General features: G+C 53.5%; 6 protein-coding genes across 6 annotated transcripts; 4 read left to right on the top strand and 2 right to left on the bottom strand.

The window, feature by feature from the left end:
- Window positions 1–171: 171 nt before the first annotated feature.
- Window positions 172–1,950, top strand: M421DRAFT_418442 (uncharacterized protein). Its single transcript, XM_033591787.1, has 2 exons — window positions 172–419; window positions 470–1,950. The coding sequence occupies exons 1-2, from the start codon at window positions 241–243 to the stop codon at window positions 1,662–1,664; spliced, it is 1,374 nt and encodes a 457-aa protein (XP_033451207.1). The 5' UTR covers window positions 172–240; the 3' UTR covers window positions 1,665–1,950.
- A 4,790-nt stretch (window positions 1,951–6,740) lies between these two features.
- M421DRAFT_418440 (uncharacterized protein) lies at window positions 6,741–9,817 on the top strand. The gene is made up of 3 exons (XM_033591786.1): window positions 6,741–7,108; window positions 7,158–7,666; window positions 7,841–9,817. Exons 2-3 carry the CDS (start codon window positions 7,217–7,219, stop codon window positions 9,572–9,574), a joined length of 2,184 nt encoding a protein of 727 aa, XP_033451206.1. The 5' UTR covers window positions 6,741–7,108; window positions 7,158–7,216; the 3' UTR covers window positions 9,575–9,817.
- An 873-nt stretch (window positions 9,818–10,690) lies between these two features.
- Window positions 10,691–11,889, top strand: M421DRAFT_418438 (NAD(P)-binding protein). Its single transcript, XM_033591785.1, has 2 exons — window positions 10,691–10,888; window positions 10,938–11,889. The coding sequence occupies exons 1-2, from the start codon at window positions 10,761–10,763 to the stop codon at window positions 11,752–11,754; spliced, it is 945 nt and encodes a 314-aa protein (XP_033451205.1). The 5' UTR covers window positions 10,691–10,760; the 3' UTR covers window positions 11,755–11,889.
- M421DRAFT_57372 (uncharacterized protein) lies at window positions 11,770–12,600 on the bottom strand (the record flags this gene model as incomplete). The annotated part of the gene is made up of 1 exon (XM_033595493.1): window positions 11,770–12,600. The coding sequence occupies one exon, from the start codon at window positions 12,598–12,600 to the stop codon at window positions 11,770–11,772; it is 831 nt and encodes a 276-aa protein (XP_033451204.1).
- Window positions 12,601–12,973: 373 nt separating this feature from the next.
- M421DRAFT_57815 (uncharacterized protein) lies at window positions 12,974–13,816 on the top strand (the record flags this gene model as incomplete). The annotated part of the gene is made up of 2 exons (XM_033595536.1): window positions 12,974–13,363; window positions 13,469–13,816. The coding sequence occupies 2 exons, from the start codon at window positions 12,974–12,976 to the stop codon at window positions 13,814–13,816; spliced, it is 738 nt and encodes a 245-aa protein (XP_033451203.1).
- A 333-nt stretch (window positions 13,817–14,149) lies between these two features.
- Window positions 14,150–16,207, bottom strand: M421DRAFT_99513 (uncharacterized protein; the record flags this gene model as incomplete). Its single annotated transcript, XM_033598764.1, has 2 exons — window positions 14,150–15,914; window positions 15,978–16,207. The coding sequence occupies 2 exons, from the start codon at window positions 16,205–16,207 to the stop codon at window positions 14,150–14,152; spliced, it is 1,995 nt and encodes a 664-aa protein (XP_033451202.1).
- Between the last annotated feature and the right edge of the window lie 2,965 nt (window positions 16,208–19,172).

The raw sequence follows: 19,172 nt of genomic DNA, 5'->3' as shown, positions 1-19,172 counted from the left end.
AAACAAGTGCGTTATGCAGAAGACCGAGGGGCGTTGAGTTTGGTGATACACGTATCGTTGTCTCGAGCGGCCAGCTTTTGGGGCCCGCATTCGAGAAGGGGCCAACACGCTAATGAACACTTTGGGCAAGCGCGACTCTTATTGTACTTCGACGCGCTGCACTTTCACAACCGCGGAGACAGCCTTACCTCACCAAAGTCGCCACAACTTGCGCATCAAGGCGCTCCACGAATCGCAGCTATGTCGGACGCTGGTAGTGATGCTGTGAAAGGTATCTCAGATGATGAAGTTGGCCGTGCGACCGCGCCCATAGAGAGCGAAAACGGAGGAACGCCGCGCGATACAGTCGAGGAGAACGGTCTTGACGACGAGGATGATCTGTTCGGCGATGGCGGAGATGTAGAGGAAGAACCAGCAGTGTAAGTCAGGTGATTGCATGAGGAAGTGCTGCGGTCTAACAGGTTCAAAGGGAGCAGCGACAGCTAGACGATGAAGAGCTCGACTCCGGCGACGATGAGGGACGCGCCGATCGGGCGCCAGCACTTGTCGAGTACGAACAAGAGCAGCAGACACTGTCTTTCATGGAGACAGATATCGCACGACATGCCATTCCAGAACCCAGCGACGGCGAGCTGTACCTTCTGAAGGTCCCGCGCTTCCTGGCACTCGAGCCAAACGCTTTCAACCACAAGACATTCCAGGCGCCGATTACAGACCACCACTCAAAGTTCGCTGCGTCTGAGCACTTTTCCGCATACGACACTGCTATGTCCACGATTCGATGGCGACGATCCCCTTCGAACCACGCCGAGCTGCAGTCCAATGCGCGCATCTTGCGATGGTCTGACGGATCATTCACCCTACAGTTCGCCAACGATCCAACCACACAATTCGATATCGACGCGAATACACTCGCTCCACCGCAGGTTAATCCTAGGATACCCACTCCTACTTCTTCAAAGAGAAGCGCCAAGGGCGATAAGGAAAGCTACACATATCTTGTTGCCCCCTACGAGGAGGCTCAGATCATGCGCGTGACCAACAAGTTCACAACTGCCCTCAATGTCGTTCCTGCTGTGAACATGAAAGATGCGGCTCTCGAGAAATTGCAGAATGACCTGGCAGCTGCAGCCAGTCGTGGCCGCGACGAGGCTGATCAGGCCATCTCCTTTGTCAATGTCGACGAAGATCCCGATCTTATCAGACAACGAGAGGAGGCCACATTCAAAGAGAGGCAGCGACAGCAAAGGGCAAGGGAGAAGCACGCTGAGCGACAAGCCGAGCGTGCGAACCGTGGAGTAGGAGGGCGCAGTGTACGCACAGCAGGTCTCAGCATCGGTGATCTGGAAGACGACGATGGCGCACCGCGTGCGAGAAAGCCAAAGCCAAAATCTGGTCTACGACGAGACTGGAGCGACGACGAGGACTACGGCCGCGGCGCTGGCAGAAACCGCGAGGACGATTATGACGAAGAGGACGACTTCATTGCCGCCAGTGACGAGGAGCCAGAAATTGTCGAGGATGACGACGATCCAGATGAGGGTATCATGGCCAGCCCTAAGAGGAGGAGCGGTGACAACAACGAGGATGAAGACGAAGAAGTTGTTCCCAGCAACCGCATAAAACGGAGAAGAGTCGTCGATGATGATGAAGATGACGAGTAGGCACTCCCACGTCTTTATCATCTTGTCAGAAACAAAATGTACTATCCATACCATCTTTGAACATCAGCATAGCCAGGCGTCGCGGCATTTCGACTTTTGGACCAATCTAGTATATCCAGACATGCTCTTATAATCCTTAGTCTTGAGCGGTGAGCGTGATGTGCAAGTTCGACAGCAAGCGACCAAATCTAACGTCGAACTATCGATGCTTCTGGGCAGCAAACACTGTCCCTTGATCAGTGGATGTCATTATGGCCTACAAATCACCCGCCCTGCATGTTTTCACCACAATGCTTCAGTCATTTACATATGAGTGCTTCCTGGGAAATCAGATAACAACATCTCACAATCACCACAACGTATACCCCGAATCCAATACAAATCTACAGTCACACAAAATGAGCGGCAATTCAACACCTACAAAGCCTCGCTACATTGATCCCATCTTCGGAGGTCGCATCCAGAAAGCTGAAGACCTCCGAATCAAGAACATGGCCAACAAGGAGCCTTCCACCAAGGAGACTGATATCGAGAAGGAGAGGCGCGGCTTACAAGTTCGTCCTAGTGGAGGTTAGACAGAATGCATTGGAGATCTGATTAATACTGTCAATTTGGTGGTTCCCCCCATGCAAAGCTTGGAAGAGTAGGCATTTTTACGGTGTGAGAAACGCATCAAGACTACAATGAACTTACTTGGTCTCTTTCTTCTTGAAAAGAGGCGATATGATCAGCTTTCAACCTCTTAATTCTTTTTCTTCTGTGTACGTTCGACTCCATGAGCAAACCCGATGCCTTCACCGCATGCGGGAAACGCTTTCACTAACCCCATTCCCACTTTCATTCTGCATCGTTCGCTATGCAGCCTGTCACCATGAATTTGGTACGACCCTCAATTACTCTCATTCTGTGCCCCTTTCCACGTACTAATACTTATCAATACCCGCACAATCAACCAGTCACTGTCTACACCATGACATTTAATCCTATGCCCCTATATCGAGCCTCCCCTTCTTCCACGTCCAAGCCAATGAGACTTTCCGCGCCTACGTCCTGCATATGGCATGCAAGCACTCCACACACCCGTCCTGGCATCGCCACTGTGCGAGCGGCAAATTTTATATCCAGCACTTCAAGCCGGCTGGAGGGTCTTCGTATATCGCGCGAGCTCTTGCGCATCCACCATCTGCTACGCCCTCAGCTGGTGGCGGCTGTGATAATTACTGCATTGTGATAGGAAGGGGGACAAGTGGGGAAGGCTACGCTTGGGTCGTTGGAGAGCTTGAGGGAGCTGTTTGAGGCCAGGGAGAGGGACTATGAGGCGGAGTTGGAGGAGCTGCTCAGGAAGGCGAGGATCGAGGAGTAGAAGCTCGCTTTGTGCTGGGAAGATACAAAGATGATCTTGGCATTCGAGGACTAAGGAGTTGGGCATCAGCTTTGTATTTTGCTCTCGTAGGTTGGTCCCAGCACTGACGGTGCGCGCTCCATGTGTCGCTGCTGTAACAATATGAAAACGCGATAATGACGATATAGGCAGAAGACCCTACTGCTGAGCAGACCATATCCGTGCCGAGCATATTGGAGCCTGTCATTGGTGCGTCAAAGGAACATGCGGACTCACCACCGCTGGCAGTTCTCCAGGCAATGTTCAAAATCTGCCTAGCCTGACGAACGGGAGTGTTTGGCCAGTTGGGAGGTGTTTATTGTGGGTGTCGAAACCCGCAGCTCGTCCTTCTTAGCTCGAACTTTCGTACAGGATGGAAAAACAGGCCTGGCCTACTTACAAAGACGAGTGGGCCCTTGATGGAGAGTGACCAACATATGAACACAGTTGAGACGCTGAAGGACATGTGCGCTAATCTCCGCTTCACGATATCCAGATTCAAGGATGGGGGTACGTAAGTCATGTTCCGATATGATGTACTCTGGCGTGAGAACAAGTGGATTGCGTTGGTGACACCATTGTGAATAAATTATAGCAGAAGCAACTAGGTGACCAGACTCACCTATTTTGCCTGACAACAAACCACTTGTGACAAATACACACAATTGTGGATACGATATACCAAGAGGTAGCCTTCCCAGCGCGTGAATCCTTGGACTACACCTAGCAATCGATCATGGAAATGATTTCGCCTGAAGAGGTTGAGCTAGCAGTCAATCTAAGAGAGATCATACTTGGTAAGTCGAAATCTTGTCGTCATTTGCAGTCTGACGAGTTGCCAGCTCATCTTCGACTGAATTGCGGCGCGAAGAATCGCGTCAGGGAACGGATGAAGTTTGACGTGTTGGTCAACAAAGTCGCGGAATAGTACGCTAGTGGCGCCATTACAGAAGGTGTACGAGAGGCTGGTATGATCATGATGATGGCTGGACCTCCCTGGTGGAAAGTGACAATTGGACGAGTCCTTTCTTAGCACTGAAAGATCTTTGGTACCAATTCCGAAAGTTGGTGCCAAAGAGCAAGGAAAGTGAACGTCCAGAGTCTGACGGAGACGCCAAAGTTACTGAGCAAGTAGATGCCTCAGTGAGCCACAATGGCTTTGGCATACCTTGAGGCGCAGATCGATGAAAAGTGTAAACTGCAAGCGGGAAATGCCCTTCTGATCGTGTCAAAGGCGCGTTCGCGTGTTGTTCGCAGTTAGCAAAGTTGTAGATCTTTTCGCCGCTCCTTCCCAGTAATACAATTATCTCCAGGATATTAATTTTCCCTGCGAGATATGATGTTAAGCCCTATGATGACCGGAGTCAGATGAGCGTTGCGTTTCCGGCGGAAATGTATCCGGACAGTGTTCCCAACAGCATCAGGCTCCACAACTCTGTGGTTCTAGCGTAGAGTCGCACATTGAGGCTCGGTTGTGTGGCTGCTCGTGCACTTTCTTAAGTCCTTTCGCAAGCGGAGTGTTCGCACGGTGCAGCGTGTGCATAATCGCGTGAAGAGAGAAGGTCGGACGAAGTTGCCCTAATAGGCATTCAAGATCCGAATGTTTGAAACATCAGGTGCCCTCGCTTTGAAGTCTAGGAAACACTTTCTGCCTGCAGGAGATGTTTTGAATGAAGTCTCGGTCATAGTTTGGTTGGACGCCGCGTATACGGTGTCTCAGAGTGTACTGTCAAGCAGGGCTTTTCCGTTGCTCCGAGACCGTTTCCTCACTCCAAGTGGGTGAACGGACGCGACCTTACACGAACATTGGCTGTAAGATCTGTAAGAAAAACAAAGCTGCATAGCTCGTATCGAGTCGCGTATACTCCTAGTGGGCTGGAGAAAGGACACTGAAATGTCAGAATCAGAATCAAGATGATGTGTCGCAACGGCCGAGTCGTCAAGTTCCAACGCGCCGGTGCCATCTTGCAAAGCCACAACGTGGAGGGACAGACTAGAGGTGCTCTGCGGACCGCCTCCGACTGCAAATCACAGACTAGTCTCATCGGTGGACATTGAGTCGGAGAGTGCGACTCCGAGGGTTGTAGCTGTCTGTCACTAAGGATCGGCCTTATTGTCAGCTCCACTGCACTCAACAAACTGCTGTGCACAGCCTGTCCGTCCAAATTCGGTGAGGATATGCAGACTGCTTGCAGTACAGTACCGCTGGCGGCTGATCGATCGACCGTGTATGATGCGCTTAGCTTTGACTTTTCAAGGTGTGTTAGTGTCTGCTTCCAGTTTAGGTGAAATAACGGCGAGAACATTTCCGAGCGAAGACCGACCTAGCCCAAACTAGGCCAACGTCCATGTGGGGTGTACCGTGTGAAAGCGCCCCTGACCATCCCCGCATGGTTCATCTGGGAGACTTGACGTTTAGCACATCCAGTCCTAGGTTCTGGTATCGAGTCCGACTGCCCAGGCTCCATGATACTATGTCCAATACCGCCGATGCTGAGCCTCGTATGGGGCACCCAGTCTTTCAACACGACTGAAACTATGACCTGCCACCAAAAAGCGGTCAGTTGTTGTCATGCGCACTTTCGCTGAATGGCGAGCCGCAACGGCATCCACCGCCAAACACTAATGTCCGGGGCGCAGTGCGTCGGAGGAGTGGACCCCTCCGATCGAGCACTGAGGCGCGCTGAGCACATAAAGCCGCAATTTTCAGTTGGTGCCTCACGTGTGTGGAAGACCGGCTTTGAGGTCGGCTGTTTGGTCCAGAGACGTCTAGTCTGTCCGTTGGCATTCCGCACATTCGAGACCAATCATGTTACAGCAGGGATTCCATTTCCGCACTTTCGTGGGCGAAGATCAGCTCCAGACTCTATGATCAAACCAATCTCAACTCGCCATGCGAGGATCAATATCGTGGGCTTCTCCAAATCCCACCCGACTCGCTTTCGCCAGTTGAAACAAAGTGTTGTGAGGAAGCTACAGGGCAGGAAGGGCCGGCATCGACAAAATATAGAACCGCGGCATCTTTCACATGTGTTCTAATCTGGCAGTCGCCGACGATTCAGAGCGCGTCTGTGCTTTGTCCCGAGGCCATCCGAGAAGCACCGGTGCTCGTCAAGCGCCAAGGATGCGCCGGCCATCCGCATCTGGGGACTGGGGTTGCTCACTAACGATCCCCGGTGGGGACGGACGCGGCGTCATGAAGGGTCAAGGGCACTGCGATGAATCGCGGCTTGTCTGCGCGCCCTGAGCACACGACTAGTCCAAGCATGGAATCCACTTTTGTGGAATTTGGAGTACATAATCGTAGCCCTTCCCCAGACCCCTCGCGCGCGAATAGTCGTGAAATCCAATCCTCCAACATTCACTGTGTTGATTATTGCCTGTCACCGACAATCGAGTGCAGCCATGTCCGACTACTCTGGTTCCCCGTCCGACCACATGGAGTCCCAGCCACCAAAGCGAAAGGCAACCACAGCTGGCCTCGACGGAATCACAATCGGGCGTTCTGTAAAACGAAGAGCATCGAAAGCATGTCAATGTTGTCGAGCTCGAAAAGTTCGGTGCAACGTCACAGAACATGGCGCGCCCTGCACGAACTGCCGATTGGACGAAGTCGATTGTATCGTCTCTGAGAGCAGGCGTAAGAAGTCAGTCACCCCGTGCAGCATCCGACAACCCCTCCCAGTAACATAACCCTACACTTCACGAATGGAATGTCTCGCATCGCATTTGGTTTTGTCGTCGTTCGCGAGTTGGATTGGTGTTCGCTCCTGCTGAACTAGCCACTTGCGGGTGCCAATCCAGCCCATCACGCTCATCTTGGCTTTTAGCCCACACACCATAATCTCGATCTCAGCCGCGGTTGTGTCAGGTGCTAAATTTTGTAGGAAGTGGAATAAGGACGACGAACCACAGACAGAGACGACGACTACAACCACAAATGTAACGCGAAAGCTTGCCTCGCGCGATACTCTCGACAACGTACAATCAGTCAACCCTGCTTCATCGCGGGGATCGCAAGATGCAGAGAGCCGTATCAACGAGCACGTTCCCCACTCGATTTGTTAGTAGCGACGACAGTAGGCGCTATGCGAATGCTGACAGGTGGACAGATCAGAGCCATGGGCATCGAAATTTCTCTGTTCCCAACATCCCAGACGTCCATCGCCGCATGTCAGTGACCTCACAGATCAATGGACTGCCAACCTTCCCATTCACACCTTTTTCGAATGACGGCGAGAAGACATTCCTCAGCAATTTTGGCCAGAGGCTTCCTTCCGGGCAGCTGCCTCGTTTTATCAAGCCGCTACCTGCGAAGATTGGACCTGAGGAGATCTCGTATCTCGAGAAAAAGGGCGCATTAACCGTACCTAAAGGTACACTTCGCAGCGAGATGTTACGCGTGTATGTCGAGTTTGTTCACCCGTACATGCCGCTTCTGGATCTACACGACTTCTTGAGCGTAATTGACCGATCAGACGGAAGCAACGGAAAAGTCAGCTTGATTTTGTTCCAAGCAGTCATGTTTGCCGGATCGGCGTTCGTCGACATGTCGCACCTCCGAGCCGCAGGCTACGCTACTCGGAAAGAGGCCCGCAAGGACTTCTTCCAGAAGACTAGAGTAAGTCCATCGTACTCCTTGGCAAGTCCGAGAGGCTCAACAGTTCGGCCGAGCGGGTCACCGAGATCCCCGGACCTCCGAAACTCCTTCACATTCGGCCCATCTATCAACAAATGAAACTGTTGCAGAGCTTTGACCTCTACTCAACAAGTAGATGGCTAATCATTACGACAGATCTTGTACGACTTTGACTACGAGTCAGACCGTGTGTCACTGGTCCAGGCCCTACTACTTCTGACGTACTATTACGAAACTCCTGATGACCAGAAAGACACATGGCACTGGATGGGCGTGGCTACGTCCGTAGCGCACACGATCGGTCTCCACCGCAACCCAGACAACACGAACCTAGACAGCAAGCGCGTCAAGCTGTGGAAGAGAATCTGGTGGTCGACTTACATGCGTGATCGTCTCATTGCCCTCGGCATGAGGAGACCCACCCGCATAAAGTCCGAGGACTTCGACGTACCCATGCTGACGATGGACGACTTCGAGATTGCACCAATTCCTGACTCAATCACATGCATACCGGCTGACTGCAAGGTCGCTAGAGATGTCGATGTCCAACGTCAATTGGCCATCATGTGTATTGAGAAGGCAAGACTCTGTCTCTGCATCTCGCATGTATTGTCGAAGCAGTACTGCGTTCTGAACAACAATCATGGTCTTCAGAACGACCGGACGACCATGATGTTGCTTCCCAAGAAACTTGATCCTGCAACAAGCGAAGTCAAGACTTGCGATGAAGAGCTTCAAAAATGGGTGAACGAACTACCCGAGGAGGCGAAGTACACAGACAAAGCATCGGGTGAGGCAGCCATCGATCTTGCGCGCTCGCTACTGCACATGGTTTTCTTCACTACGCTGTCGGCCTTGCATCGACCTCAGGTCCTTCCAAATTCGCATGGTGGCCCTGCCAGTGCACCTTCCAGGATTGATGTAGAGTCGGATATCCTCGATGCTTCCAGACGCAACGTTCGCCGCGCCGCTTCAGCCATCACATCGATCGCCCAACGACTAGACACCGGCGGACTCGTCAAATACTTACCCACTACTGGTGTCACAGTGCTCCTTCCCGCCATCATCATCCACCTTCTCGACATCAAGGCACCAGAGGAAGAGACGCGCCGTAGCTCACTCCGTGGCTTCTGCCAGTGCATGGCAGTCATGGGCAAACTTCGTGACCTCTACGCTGCAGCCGACTACTCTGTTGCGTTTCTTGAGGCTGCGATACGCAAGGCTGGTATTCACGTTGCGCCAACCTCTACGCAGACATCGCCAATGCCTAAAGCTAATCCTGTCACCTCCGTTGAAGACCTTGTTGACGCTGGTCGCCGTCTCGACATGGCCAACACGACCACCGCGTTCCAGCAGCAGCAACGCTCGACCCTCACTCCCCCTCCCGATACCGGCACGACGAATATGGCGACGCTTGAGAAGCTCCCTGGTCAACAACCGAACGTCACTGACGAAGAAGTTGCCCGTCGCCTCGAGACATTCCTTGCCTCCACGCCGCCAGATTCTGACCACGGACATCACGACCATAAAATCACGTCGATAACAATCTCAGAAGATACACCCCCTGCTCTCGCCCCCGCCCCCGAGGACCTTTCAATCCACAACCACGACTCGATGGACGCTTTCAATAAGTGGAGCATGATGGATCTCCCACCAACTCCTTTTCCGAACATCAACCACCACCAAGACAACGAAGCGTTATTCTCCAGCCTGCCGCTGAACAACGAGTTCGACGATGGCGATTTCGATTCCCTGCTGAACCTCGATGCTGTAGGCGAAACCTTTACTTTTGACGATACAGCTCTGGAGCACGGCTCTTCAAGCTTTACTACAGATATAGGCGACGTCGACTGGCTCAGCACAATGAACGGGCTGGACGTTGTTGCATAGATTATCACCACTGGCGTTTGGATTGTATATGGATAATAAGATTGGGAAGGAAAAGTTAGCGCATCGCAAGGTTGTTTTGGTGCGATGATATCCACGTAACTTCGGATTCGTACATGTTTATGTGATGGTCTGTACGATATTTTTTGGCAAGGGTTTGGATCAAGGACAGATTGCTACAACTTCAGCCCAGCAAATACGAATGCAAAGTAATTCATCAGTCAGCCGATTTACTGAGGCCGATGTCTTTTCACTTCCTCTGCAGCATGGAAATGTTTCATACCATGCCAGTTTCCGTCCCAATTTCTTTTCCAACTACTGTGAAGAATGTCCATATGAAAACTATACCGGTAGACAAAGGACACTCTTCCTCGCAAAACGTATCCTAGACTCGCACGTCACAAGTCTGCCACGTAAAAGTGAGTGCGTCACCATGCGGTCTTTGATGGCCCTGATGATCTAAAGGGAGCATTTCGGCGGACGGTTGCAGGCGGATCGGATCCACAGCCCTTGCTTCGCACAGCCCGCCTCGGGGCCCCGCCGCACCTCAGGCCGTACAAGACTCGGGGTCGTAGTTCGAGATCATCTCAGCATATGGAAGCCCGCCGAAGTTGTCAGGGTCACGTTGCTGAGTCGGATAATCGAGGGCCACCTATTTTCCAGGGAAGCAGAAAAGGAGCCAGGATATAAGCCATATAACAGGTGTAGCTCCTGCTGCCAATGGAAATTTCAACCCAATCATCGTCGGACCGTCTTCGCATCGCCGGTCGGACGTTAATACCGCAGCAGACTTCCGGATCGTGCACGTGCCCTCTTCACCCTACCCCACATTCAGGGGTAAGGGTGAAGACCGGCGTTTCTATAAGCGGCAACTTCGCTGCGGCCGTTGATTGCAGCAGGCAACGAAGTAAAGGCTTCCAACTTTCCGAATGGAGTAGGAGAGCGAATCTGTTGATTGCGGCACCTCGTGGAAGTGCGTGGAGTGAAAGATTCCTTGACCAATGGTGCTGTGGCGGTTGGCCCCACCACAATGAGCTGAGCCGAGGCTCGAGGCATCTTACCCCAGCTTTCGATGGATGGCCTCCGCAAACTTCGCAATGGACAGCCGCCAGTCTTCAGCAACAATTCATAATTTCACATTCGCACGCCCACTGAACTTTTAGAGTCCGACTGTAATATCTCGTCCACGATGCCTACAGCAATGCCGAAAGTCCAACCAGCAGCGTTCAGTAAAGAGCTGTCCGAGCCTCTCCCCGAACCGCCAACTTTTGAAGGAAAGCCAGGCGTCCGCAGCATAGCCGGCGACCTGGGAAATGAGCACGTCTCTCGTGCACACCTGACCAATCCAAGCACTAATACCTTGCAGGCGCGTAAAAGGCAAGGTCATCATCGTTACGGGCGCCAATTCCCTCATCGGCATCGGCCGCGCCAGCGCCCACCAGTTCGCGCGCCACGGCGCCCGCGCTCTTTACCTCTGCGACTTCGATCCGTCGAACCTCGACCTACACAAGCGCGAGCTGGCCTCGCTGTACCCGAGGACCGAGGTGCACGTACGCCAATTTGACGCCGCGGACGAGCAGGCCGTGAAAGCCGTTGTCGCCCATGCGCTGGACACGTACGGGCGTCTAGATGTGTTCTTCGCGAATGCGGGGATCAGCAGCGGCAAGGTGTTCTGGGAGGAGGATTCCGAAGGGTTCATGAAGGTCATGCGGACCAATGCGCTGTCGGTGTTTCTTGCAGCCAAGTATGGCAGTCTGGCCATGCGCAAGACGAGCGCGGAGAAACCGTATCCGGGGGGCAGCATCATTGGGACTGCGAGCGTGGCTGGATTGAAGAGTAATGCGGGGCCGACGGATTACTCGGCTAGTAAGGCCGCGGTGATCAGTCTGATGCAGACGTGTGCGTATCAGCTTGTTGGCAGCGGCATCAGGTGCAACGCCGTCTGTCCGGGGCTGATCGAGACGGGCATGACCAAGATCACCTATGATGCGGCGAGATCGCGGGGGAGCGAGAAGAAGATTGGGCAGCTGAATCCTTTGAGGAGGGGCGGGCAGCCGGACGAGATTGCGAGGGCGGTGTTATTTCTGGCGAGTGATGAGAGCAGCTACGTGAACGCACAGGCGTGGGCTGTGGATGGTGGATTGAGTGGTGGAATGCCTTTTGTTCCAGGAAAGCTGGCTTAGCTTTCGTTTGATCTTTTATGACATGTAAAAAAGGGGGGTCGAGGTCCGTTGCAAAACGTACACCCAGTGGTACAACTTTGGTCTTTGCGTTACTCTGCCACCGGCTTCCCGCTCTTTCGCTTCAATCTGATGCTTGCCCACTACAGTCCACATAAGTCTAGGATCCGGAATGCCAGTGTAAGGTGTACCGTCGTCTTCCGTTTCTGCCGCTTTACCTTTAAGAAACGGGTACCTCTCAGCATTGTACGACAGAGCAATCCATTTCGCGCCAGGCTTCGCTACAAGAGCCAAATGGACGGCCATAAGATACAATGGGTGTACCGGCAGCTCCTTCAGCTCGACATCTATCACTGTAGCCGAAGTCGTACATTCTTGGGTGGTGACGGCGTACGGTAGACGGCACACGACGTCGTCAGCGCACGAGATGGCGTCTGAAGTTGACTTGTCGACAATGATAGAATAAGTACTAGTATCGCAGATTCTGAGGAGCGAGACATAATCTAGGAGGTCTACGGCATCCCATCTGGTGCATGCGTCTATGCTCCGGCTCGCTGAGTCTAATTCGCGCTTTCTCTCCGCGTCTATGACCACCTTGGAGTAATCGATGTTGTGCACCTGTTGAGCATTCTGAACGTGGACCTTCAGATGTTGCGATAACAGTGAAGATCCACAGCCTATGTGCAGGATTTGAGGTTCAACCTTGTCTAAAGACTCGAGTGCTTCGCTGATCAATGGATCCAGAGCATCTGGCGCCGAGAGCCAGTCGAAAGGAGCCGTGTTCTTAGTGAAGCGTTGGTCCCAGTAATCCTGTGATCCAAAGCTTGGTGCCCTTGCCTTTGGTGGCATCTTTGATCTAGTTTCGTGTTGGTGCTGAAACGATTCCTGAAGTTTTCACCACACGCCTCTTGTTCTAAATCCAAGTCTGCGTCCAGGGCGTGTAAGAGATGAGTGACAAGGAAAGGACGAAGAGGTCGAGACTTCACATCCAGCACTCCCGTAGATATCAAAATAAAAAACTCGAGAGACCCACACCACAACCGATTGTTGCGTGCACGAATCACGAGCTAATGCTCGATCTTCACGTTCGTGGTCGTCTCCATCGCGTCGACGCAGGCTCCGGATCGGCCAAACTTTTCCGACCCTCCTCAACTTCCCTCTGCATCGGACCTCCGCACCCTCCAATTCGCACACCCCGGTGTCGCAACCCCCAAACGCCCACATGGCCTCGCTGCACTCGATACCGCGGTTCCTGCTGCCGAGACAGCCCCTGCGGCGCCCGTCGCGCCTCCCGCAATCGCTGCTGCCCACAATCGCCGTGCGCCATGTATCCTCCCCACGCCAGCTGTCGGCGGAATTCGAGCGCCGCCGCGCGGCCGCCGCGAGCACAAAGCACAAGGTCATGCCGCAGCCGGATGCGTACCGGCCGCCGTCGCACGGCAAGACGATCAGGCGGTCTGATCCGGGGCTGGGCAAGGTGTACGGGCCGAAGCTGAGCGAGGACGACCGCAAGAGGATGGCGACGAAGAAGTATCCGAATATGATGAGTCCGCAGGGCACGTTCAGTCATTGGTTTTTGAATAATCGGGTTATTCATTTGTGGATCACGATGGTGCGTTCCTCCCTCACACCATGTCCATGGCTATTTGCATGGAATTGAGATGAGACAGGATAGTGGTGGGTAGTGGCCGCAGCAAAGAGGCTAATCGTGACCCAGGGCATCCTTGTCTCCCTCGCTATAGCAGCTTGGTACATGGACTTCATGTCCAAGACCATCTACGCCGAGCTGCTGCCCGACCGCCGCGAGTTCCTGCGCCACCCCATCCAGAGCTCGAAGCGCTTCATTGAGGTCTACAAGATGCACATGGCCCACACGAGCCAGGTGTACTCGCAGCAGAGGCTGAAGAAGGCCGAGGATATCGAGAAGAGGAAGCAGTACCGGCTGGAGCGGCAGAGGATGGCTGAGGAGAAGGGCGAGGAGTACGTTGAAGATCCCAGGTACTACGTTGGCGAAGATGGTGTGAGGAGACGGAGGGTCAAGAGATGGTTTGGTATCTGGGAGTAGGTTGCAAGTTCAAGGGTCCTTGAGATGAGATCCTAAAGCGCAAACTCCCTTCGATCCATGAGAGTATTGAGGCATGCAGTGCGTGTAATATAGTTGAGTGGAAAGAGAAGGGCACGATGATGATGGGCAGAAGAGTACGATGAAGAGGAAGACAGCTGGAAGTTAGCCGTTGAAAGAATTCGTGTTGCATCCAGTCTCATGCAGCACAAGGAGGATGCAAGCGACTAGAGGCGGATCACATTTTGCGTAGAGCGAAGGACGAAGCATGTATAAGTCATGTACAGAACCATGTATACGTATATATACCAACCCCCAACATTGACATGTCATCCATCAGTTGTAGACACCCGCCGCCCAGCTCTTTCTGCTCTCTCTACTATCCCGTCCTTCCCATAGAATATCCACTTGGTTTGGATTACCATTCTTGCCTTCGTGGTAACTGTACTGGATCTTCTTGAACTGAAGCTTGGGGTGATGCTTGATCTCTTCGCCGCTCATGTTCATGCCGCCTTCACTACCAAGACGCCCGATGACTGGACTCAATAGCATCGCTACGCTGAAGTAGCTCTCGTCTCGGACAATCGTACGGTTGGCGAAGATGAGCAGGCAACACAACGCGATGAGTTGGATGCCGCAGATACCTCCGAGGATGCTTAAGAGGTATGACCAGTCGACATTGAGCTGTTGGCCCGGTATTGGCAGCACATTCTGATTCATGACGTTGTAACGGGGACCGTGGTCATCGAACGCAGCAATTGCACCGATGGTGAACCGCATCAGTATGTCCTGGACTCCTGCTACGTCCATGTTGCGATTTGGGGACCATTTCGAGCCTTGCGTGTAGGTTCGGAATTGCGTCTTGTCCCAGCCTTCCTCGTATATGCCCGTCCAGCCCAGCGATCCGGAGGCTATCTTTGCCCAGTCGTCGCTGCCACAAATGAACTCGTAGTCAGCTCGCGACAAGTTCGTTATGTCGTGCTTGTTGTGTCCCATGGTCATTTCTTCGACAGTACTGTTGCAAAGAAAGAGTGACGTTTTCGTGACGTTACTGTTGGTCGTGTTCAGCAGTGGCTGCAACACTGTAAAGTTTGTGCAGCGTGGACCGCAGAATTCTGTCCGCACATCGGCGATCCAAGTAAACGCTCCGCCTGCGTACTGGGGAATGACGAAAGTGGTCCAGTCATCAGTATTAGGGTGCCTTCCGTCAATGTAGAACTCGCCTTCCTCCGAATCTCTGACTTCTAGCTGATCGCATGTGGCGGAGGTAATAATGCTGCGGCTGCTGAGGAGGTAGTGGGAGTACTGGTGGACGGGATTGCGATTGAAGAAACGGTACTCGTAGCTTCCGTTGGCAAGCTGGTAAAGAGGCGGGCCCGGAAGGATCGAAAGATCTTGCTGTATATCATCCGGTGCAAATTGCGGATAGGCGATGGCTTCCATGCCGTACAACCACGCCTCTTGGCGGTTAAGGGATTGGCCGTCTTCTTCGGCCTCCGGTGTGGGATGCCAGTGAGCCAGGTTGGCCACTGTGACATTGCCATGCGTAAGAAGCGGTATCATGGATGGATCCATGGGATAGAACAGACTCGAGACAGCGACAAGGACCTGCGATCCAACATTGATGCCAAGCCAGACTAGACACACGACCCATGTCCACTTGGTGTCGTCTTGTCGTGCGTCCTTCAGCCACCTGAATTTGCGCAAGTACTTGTGACGTCGCACAAGAGGAAGGGAAATGACCATGAGCTTGAAAACGTTGCTCAGTCTTTCGAGACCAAGCATTAGATCGAATGTCTCCAGAGAGACGTATCGCCGGCTCAGCAAAGACCAGCGAAGGATTCCTGCGTAGTTCTGCAGACTAGCGAGGAGGTTCAGACCTAAGCATAATGACAGTCCAATCATGAGAGCATTGAAGATCTTGATCTCCATCTTGGACAGCACGATAGTTTCGTGGAACCCTTCCCAAGATTTCAGAGTGACACAGATCAACGCGCTGAACAAGATTGTTGTGAGAAGCTTCAGGCCACCGACTTTGAACAGGTATTTCCGCGCTTGATTATGATCGAACCTCTTCGTGTGAGGATGGCGACTACGGTGACTCAGTAGCGATATATTGTCCGCGGCGTGCTTGCCGAGAGGTTCGTTGAGTGACATGTATGACCCCCTCTTGTCGCCACGGGTGAAGTCGTCAGGGGATGATAGAGGCGAAGCATAGATGTTCTCCATCGCGATATCGCCAGCATTGTAAGTCTCGGCTTCGTCATCGCGTGGCGAGCCAGGTCTGGTCGGTGATGGGCTGGGTTGCGATTCGGATGCAGAGCGCGGAGACAGAAGGCCTGGTCCCTGGTCCATGAGGGCGTTCATGCCCGCACTGCGCTCATAACGGACCATGATGAAGGCCTCGTGGAAAGGTAGAGTGTCGAACTTGCGGCGCAGTCGATCAAGGGCGTGTTGATTCTTAGTTTAGACCCCGAAGGATGAAGGCATCGGTGACGAAAGAATCCGATCCGAGGGGGGCGTATGATCAGCGGCGCAGTTCGACCTGGGCGTGAAGTATATCGGAAGAAACAGTTTCGATGCTGCGCCGTATCTCTTTATTTTATACCTCTGCCGTCTCTGTACACTATTTGCAGGTGCTTACTTGGAGTGGCCGGGATCCTGGGGGCCGAATCGAGTGGCTGCGCAGAACAGATTGGTTGAAATATGTCCAGAACTTGAAGAGCAGGTGCAACTCAAGCTCCCTGGTGAAGCGATGCGATTCAAGATATGCGCTGGTAGAGCGAGAAAGAGTTGGAGAGTCATGTGTTCGGTCTACATTGTGAGCAAGTCCCGCGAACCTTCAGCTGCCAGCTGCACAAGGGGACCCATCTTCAACAGTTCCACGAAATGTTGCTATTCCAATGGATTCAGCCTACTGTGCAAGCCACAGGAGAATACTATTCGCTTACGTCGGTCAGGCTTGCAGTTGAAGTATCGTTGTCTAGCTGGCAGTGGCTAGATCAAGAGGGACATATTGGGGGCTGAAATCGAGCTGAACACTGAACAGCGCCGTAGGCGTAGACGCCTCCAGCCGAGCGGCATTATTCGGCCCGTCGCACGTGGCGCTGAACGACGACAACTGCCTGACTGATCGCGCTTCAGCTGAGTATTGCGATGAGAGAAAGATCAGTGGAACGTAGGGTTGGTGAGTCGAGGTTTGGGAAGTGGGGCACGTCAACGGACACCTGCCGTCACCACGCTCTTCACCGGCAAACATCAACAACAGCCAGGATAGACTTCGGCGAGGAGCTTTTGTGCTCGACGACGTCTTGCAGTTTAACAGCAGGCGTCAGACAGCTTGCAAACGCTGTCCAGATCTGCCCGCTACTGATACTCAGCGACCACTGCCAGAGGCAGGTATCAATGTTCGGGGGCTACCAAGTAGAGCTACTGCAATGTCGAAGCTGCCGTTGGGCTGGCACAGAAGCCGAGCGATGGATTTGGCCGCTGGCTCACAAATCATTCGACGACTTTCATGTCCGCTGCGTGGACTTTCTATACTCACAATGGTCAACGTTTGCGAGTGCTCGACACACAAGATACGGGCCACGAGGGTCAGGCTGACAAGGCTAGCAAACAAGTGGGCAGACGTGCAACAGAACACCCACAAGCCAAGATCCGCAGCTTTGGTCTCAAGTGGCTTCAAAAACCTCCTGCCGAACGCGAATTCCAGGATGGATGCTAGCCCCGCCCCGTCTCTGTCGCGAGCAGCAGCAAAGAGACATGTGTACTGAAGTGCGTGTTACCCAGATACGAGCTGGGTTGCGTCGCATCTGGTGGAAGCCCAATGCTGCGCGTCCCGAGATGCATCCGTCAGGCCATGGCGCACAGACTTGGGCAAAAAGCAAATCTGGTCAAAGGGTCACAATGGTCAGTCAGATTGTCGTCCTGACAGAGAAGATGAGGGAAATCGTCTGGACATGTGGGGCAGAGTGACCCCACGTAGCCTGCCCGTAGCATCACTTGTTCGATAGATGCGTTGCATGGCGTCGTGCTCAATTCACCACTTTCTGCGTTTTCGGTGATCTAGGGTCCCCCATTGGCATTCTGCTACGCGTGTTCACTCTTACCACTCGGCTCAGGCATCAGACAGCGGGATGTGCGAGGTGAGCCACGCGACTTGGGCGCTTGGGCGTAGTCTACACATGTCTCCGTATTGGGTGGACCCTTGACCTCACCGCCCTCGCAGTAACGGATGGAAAATGTGGGATGTTAGGCAGACGTCACAGGGCGTGACATGGTAGCTGACTGAGATTCTACGGCACTTCACTTTTACACTCAACGTTGCTCAGTTCCTCTCAGTCGACCCGCTGTGACTACCACAGGACCACAATGTCTGCTCAGACGATCCTCTACGACCTCCCCTCCAAGCAGGGCACCGCTTGGTCGCTCAACCCCTGGAAGGGTGTGTATACGCGCGCGGGCGGAAGCTAACGGAGACAGCGCGCCTGGCCCTAAACTTCAAGGGCATCGACTACAGGACGGAATGGGTCGAGTTCCCCGACGTCGAGCCCAAGATGAAGTCACTGTGCGTACCGAGGGATCCAGGGCACGTGAGACGCTCACAGAGTTGAACAGAGGACTGCGTCCCAACCCTAGAGACGCCCCGGGGTACTTCACCGACTACTCGATCCCGGCAATACAGTACGAAGACGGCAGCTGCCAGATGGATTCATGGCTCATCGCACATGAAGTGGAGAAGCGCTACCCCACGCCGTCTCTCCACTTGGACGACCCAGTGACGATCAAGGTCCGCGACCAGATGGCTTCCATCTTGGGACCGGTGTTCATGCAGCTGCTGCCTGCTGTTCCCGCCCTGTTGCCGGCGAGGTCGCAGGCGTACTTTTACAGGACGCGCGAGGCAGCGTTGGGCAAGCCGCTCGCGGAGGTGCACGAGGAGGCGCTGGGTAGTGCGGAAGCGAGCTGGAAGAAGACGGAACAGGCGGTGAAGGAGGTTGCCGAGCTGCTGAAGAAGCACGACGGGCCTTTCTTCCTCGGAGAGACGGCGTCGTACGCGGACTTTATCCTGGTTTCGGGGCTGTACTTTGTGGAGCGGCTGAGTGAAGAGGGGTTTCAGAGGATGGTGGGGTTCGATGCCGCCTTGCGCAGGGTGTACGAGGCGTGCAGGCCGTGGTTCAGCAGAGACGACTGATCGGGTGCGACGCAGGAGATGGTAAGTATTAGCGCCTCGCCGTCAAGTCAGTACAGTGGCAGTACAGTGGCAGTACAGTGGCAGTAGGACAGTAGATGTGGTATAATTAGCGCCTCGCCGTCAAGTCAGTACAGTGTCAGTACAGTGTCAGTACAGTGTCAGTAC

This window comes from Didymella exigua (genome assembly GCF_010094145.1).
Source record: "Didymella exigua CBS 183.55 unplaced genomic scaffold M421scaffold_7, whole genome shotgun sequence".
Classification (NCBI taxonomy): domain Eukaryota; kingdom Fungi; phylum Ascomycota; class Dothideomycetes; order Pleosporales; family Didymellaceae; genus Didymella; species Didymella exigua.
Note: the sequence above shows the minus strand (reverse complement) of the source record. Positions and strands in the feature narration are given on the sequence as shown.

What these genes read in the sequence shown, in the direction of transcription:
- M421DRAFT_418442 (XM_033591787.1), top strand. Translation starts at nt 241, where the DNA reads ATGTCGGACGCTGGTAGTGATGCTGTGAAAGGTATCTCAGATGATGAA. An exon ending in GTAGAGGAAGAACCAGCAGT is followed by an intron (nt 420 to 469) that starts GTAAGTCAGGTG and finishes ACAGGTTCAAAG; the next exon opens with GGAGCAGCGACAGCTAGACG.
- M421DRAFT_418438 (XM_033591785.1), top strand. Translation starts at nt 10,761, where the DNA reads ATGCCTACAGCAATGCCGAAAGTCCAACCAGCAGCGTTCAGTAAAGAG. An exon ending in GCCGGCGACCTGGGAAATGA is followed by an intron (nt 10,889 to 10,937) that starts GCACGTCTCTCG and finishes AATACCTTGCAG; the next exon opens with GCGCGTAAAAGGCAAGGTCA.
- M421DRAFT_418440 (XM_033591786.1), top strand. Translation starts at nt 7,217, where the DNA reads ATGTCAGTGACCTCACAGATCAATGGACTGCCAACCTTCCCATTCACA. An exon ending in ACTTCTTCCAGAAGACTAGA is followed by an intron (nt 7,667 to 7,840) that starts GTAAGTCCATCG and finishes TCATTACGACAG; the next exon opens with ATCTTGTACGACTTTGACTA.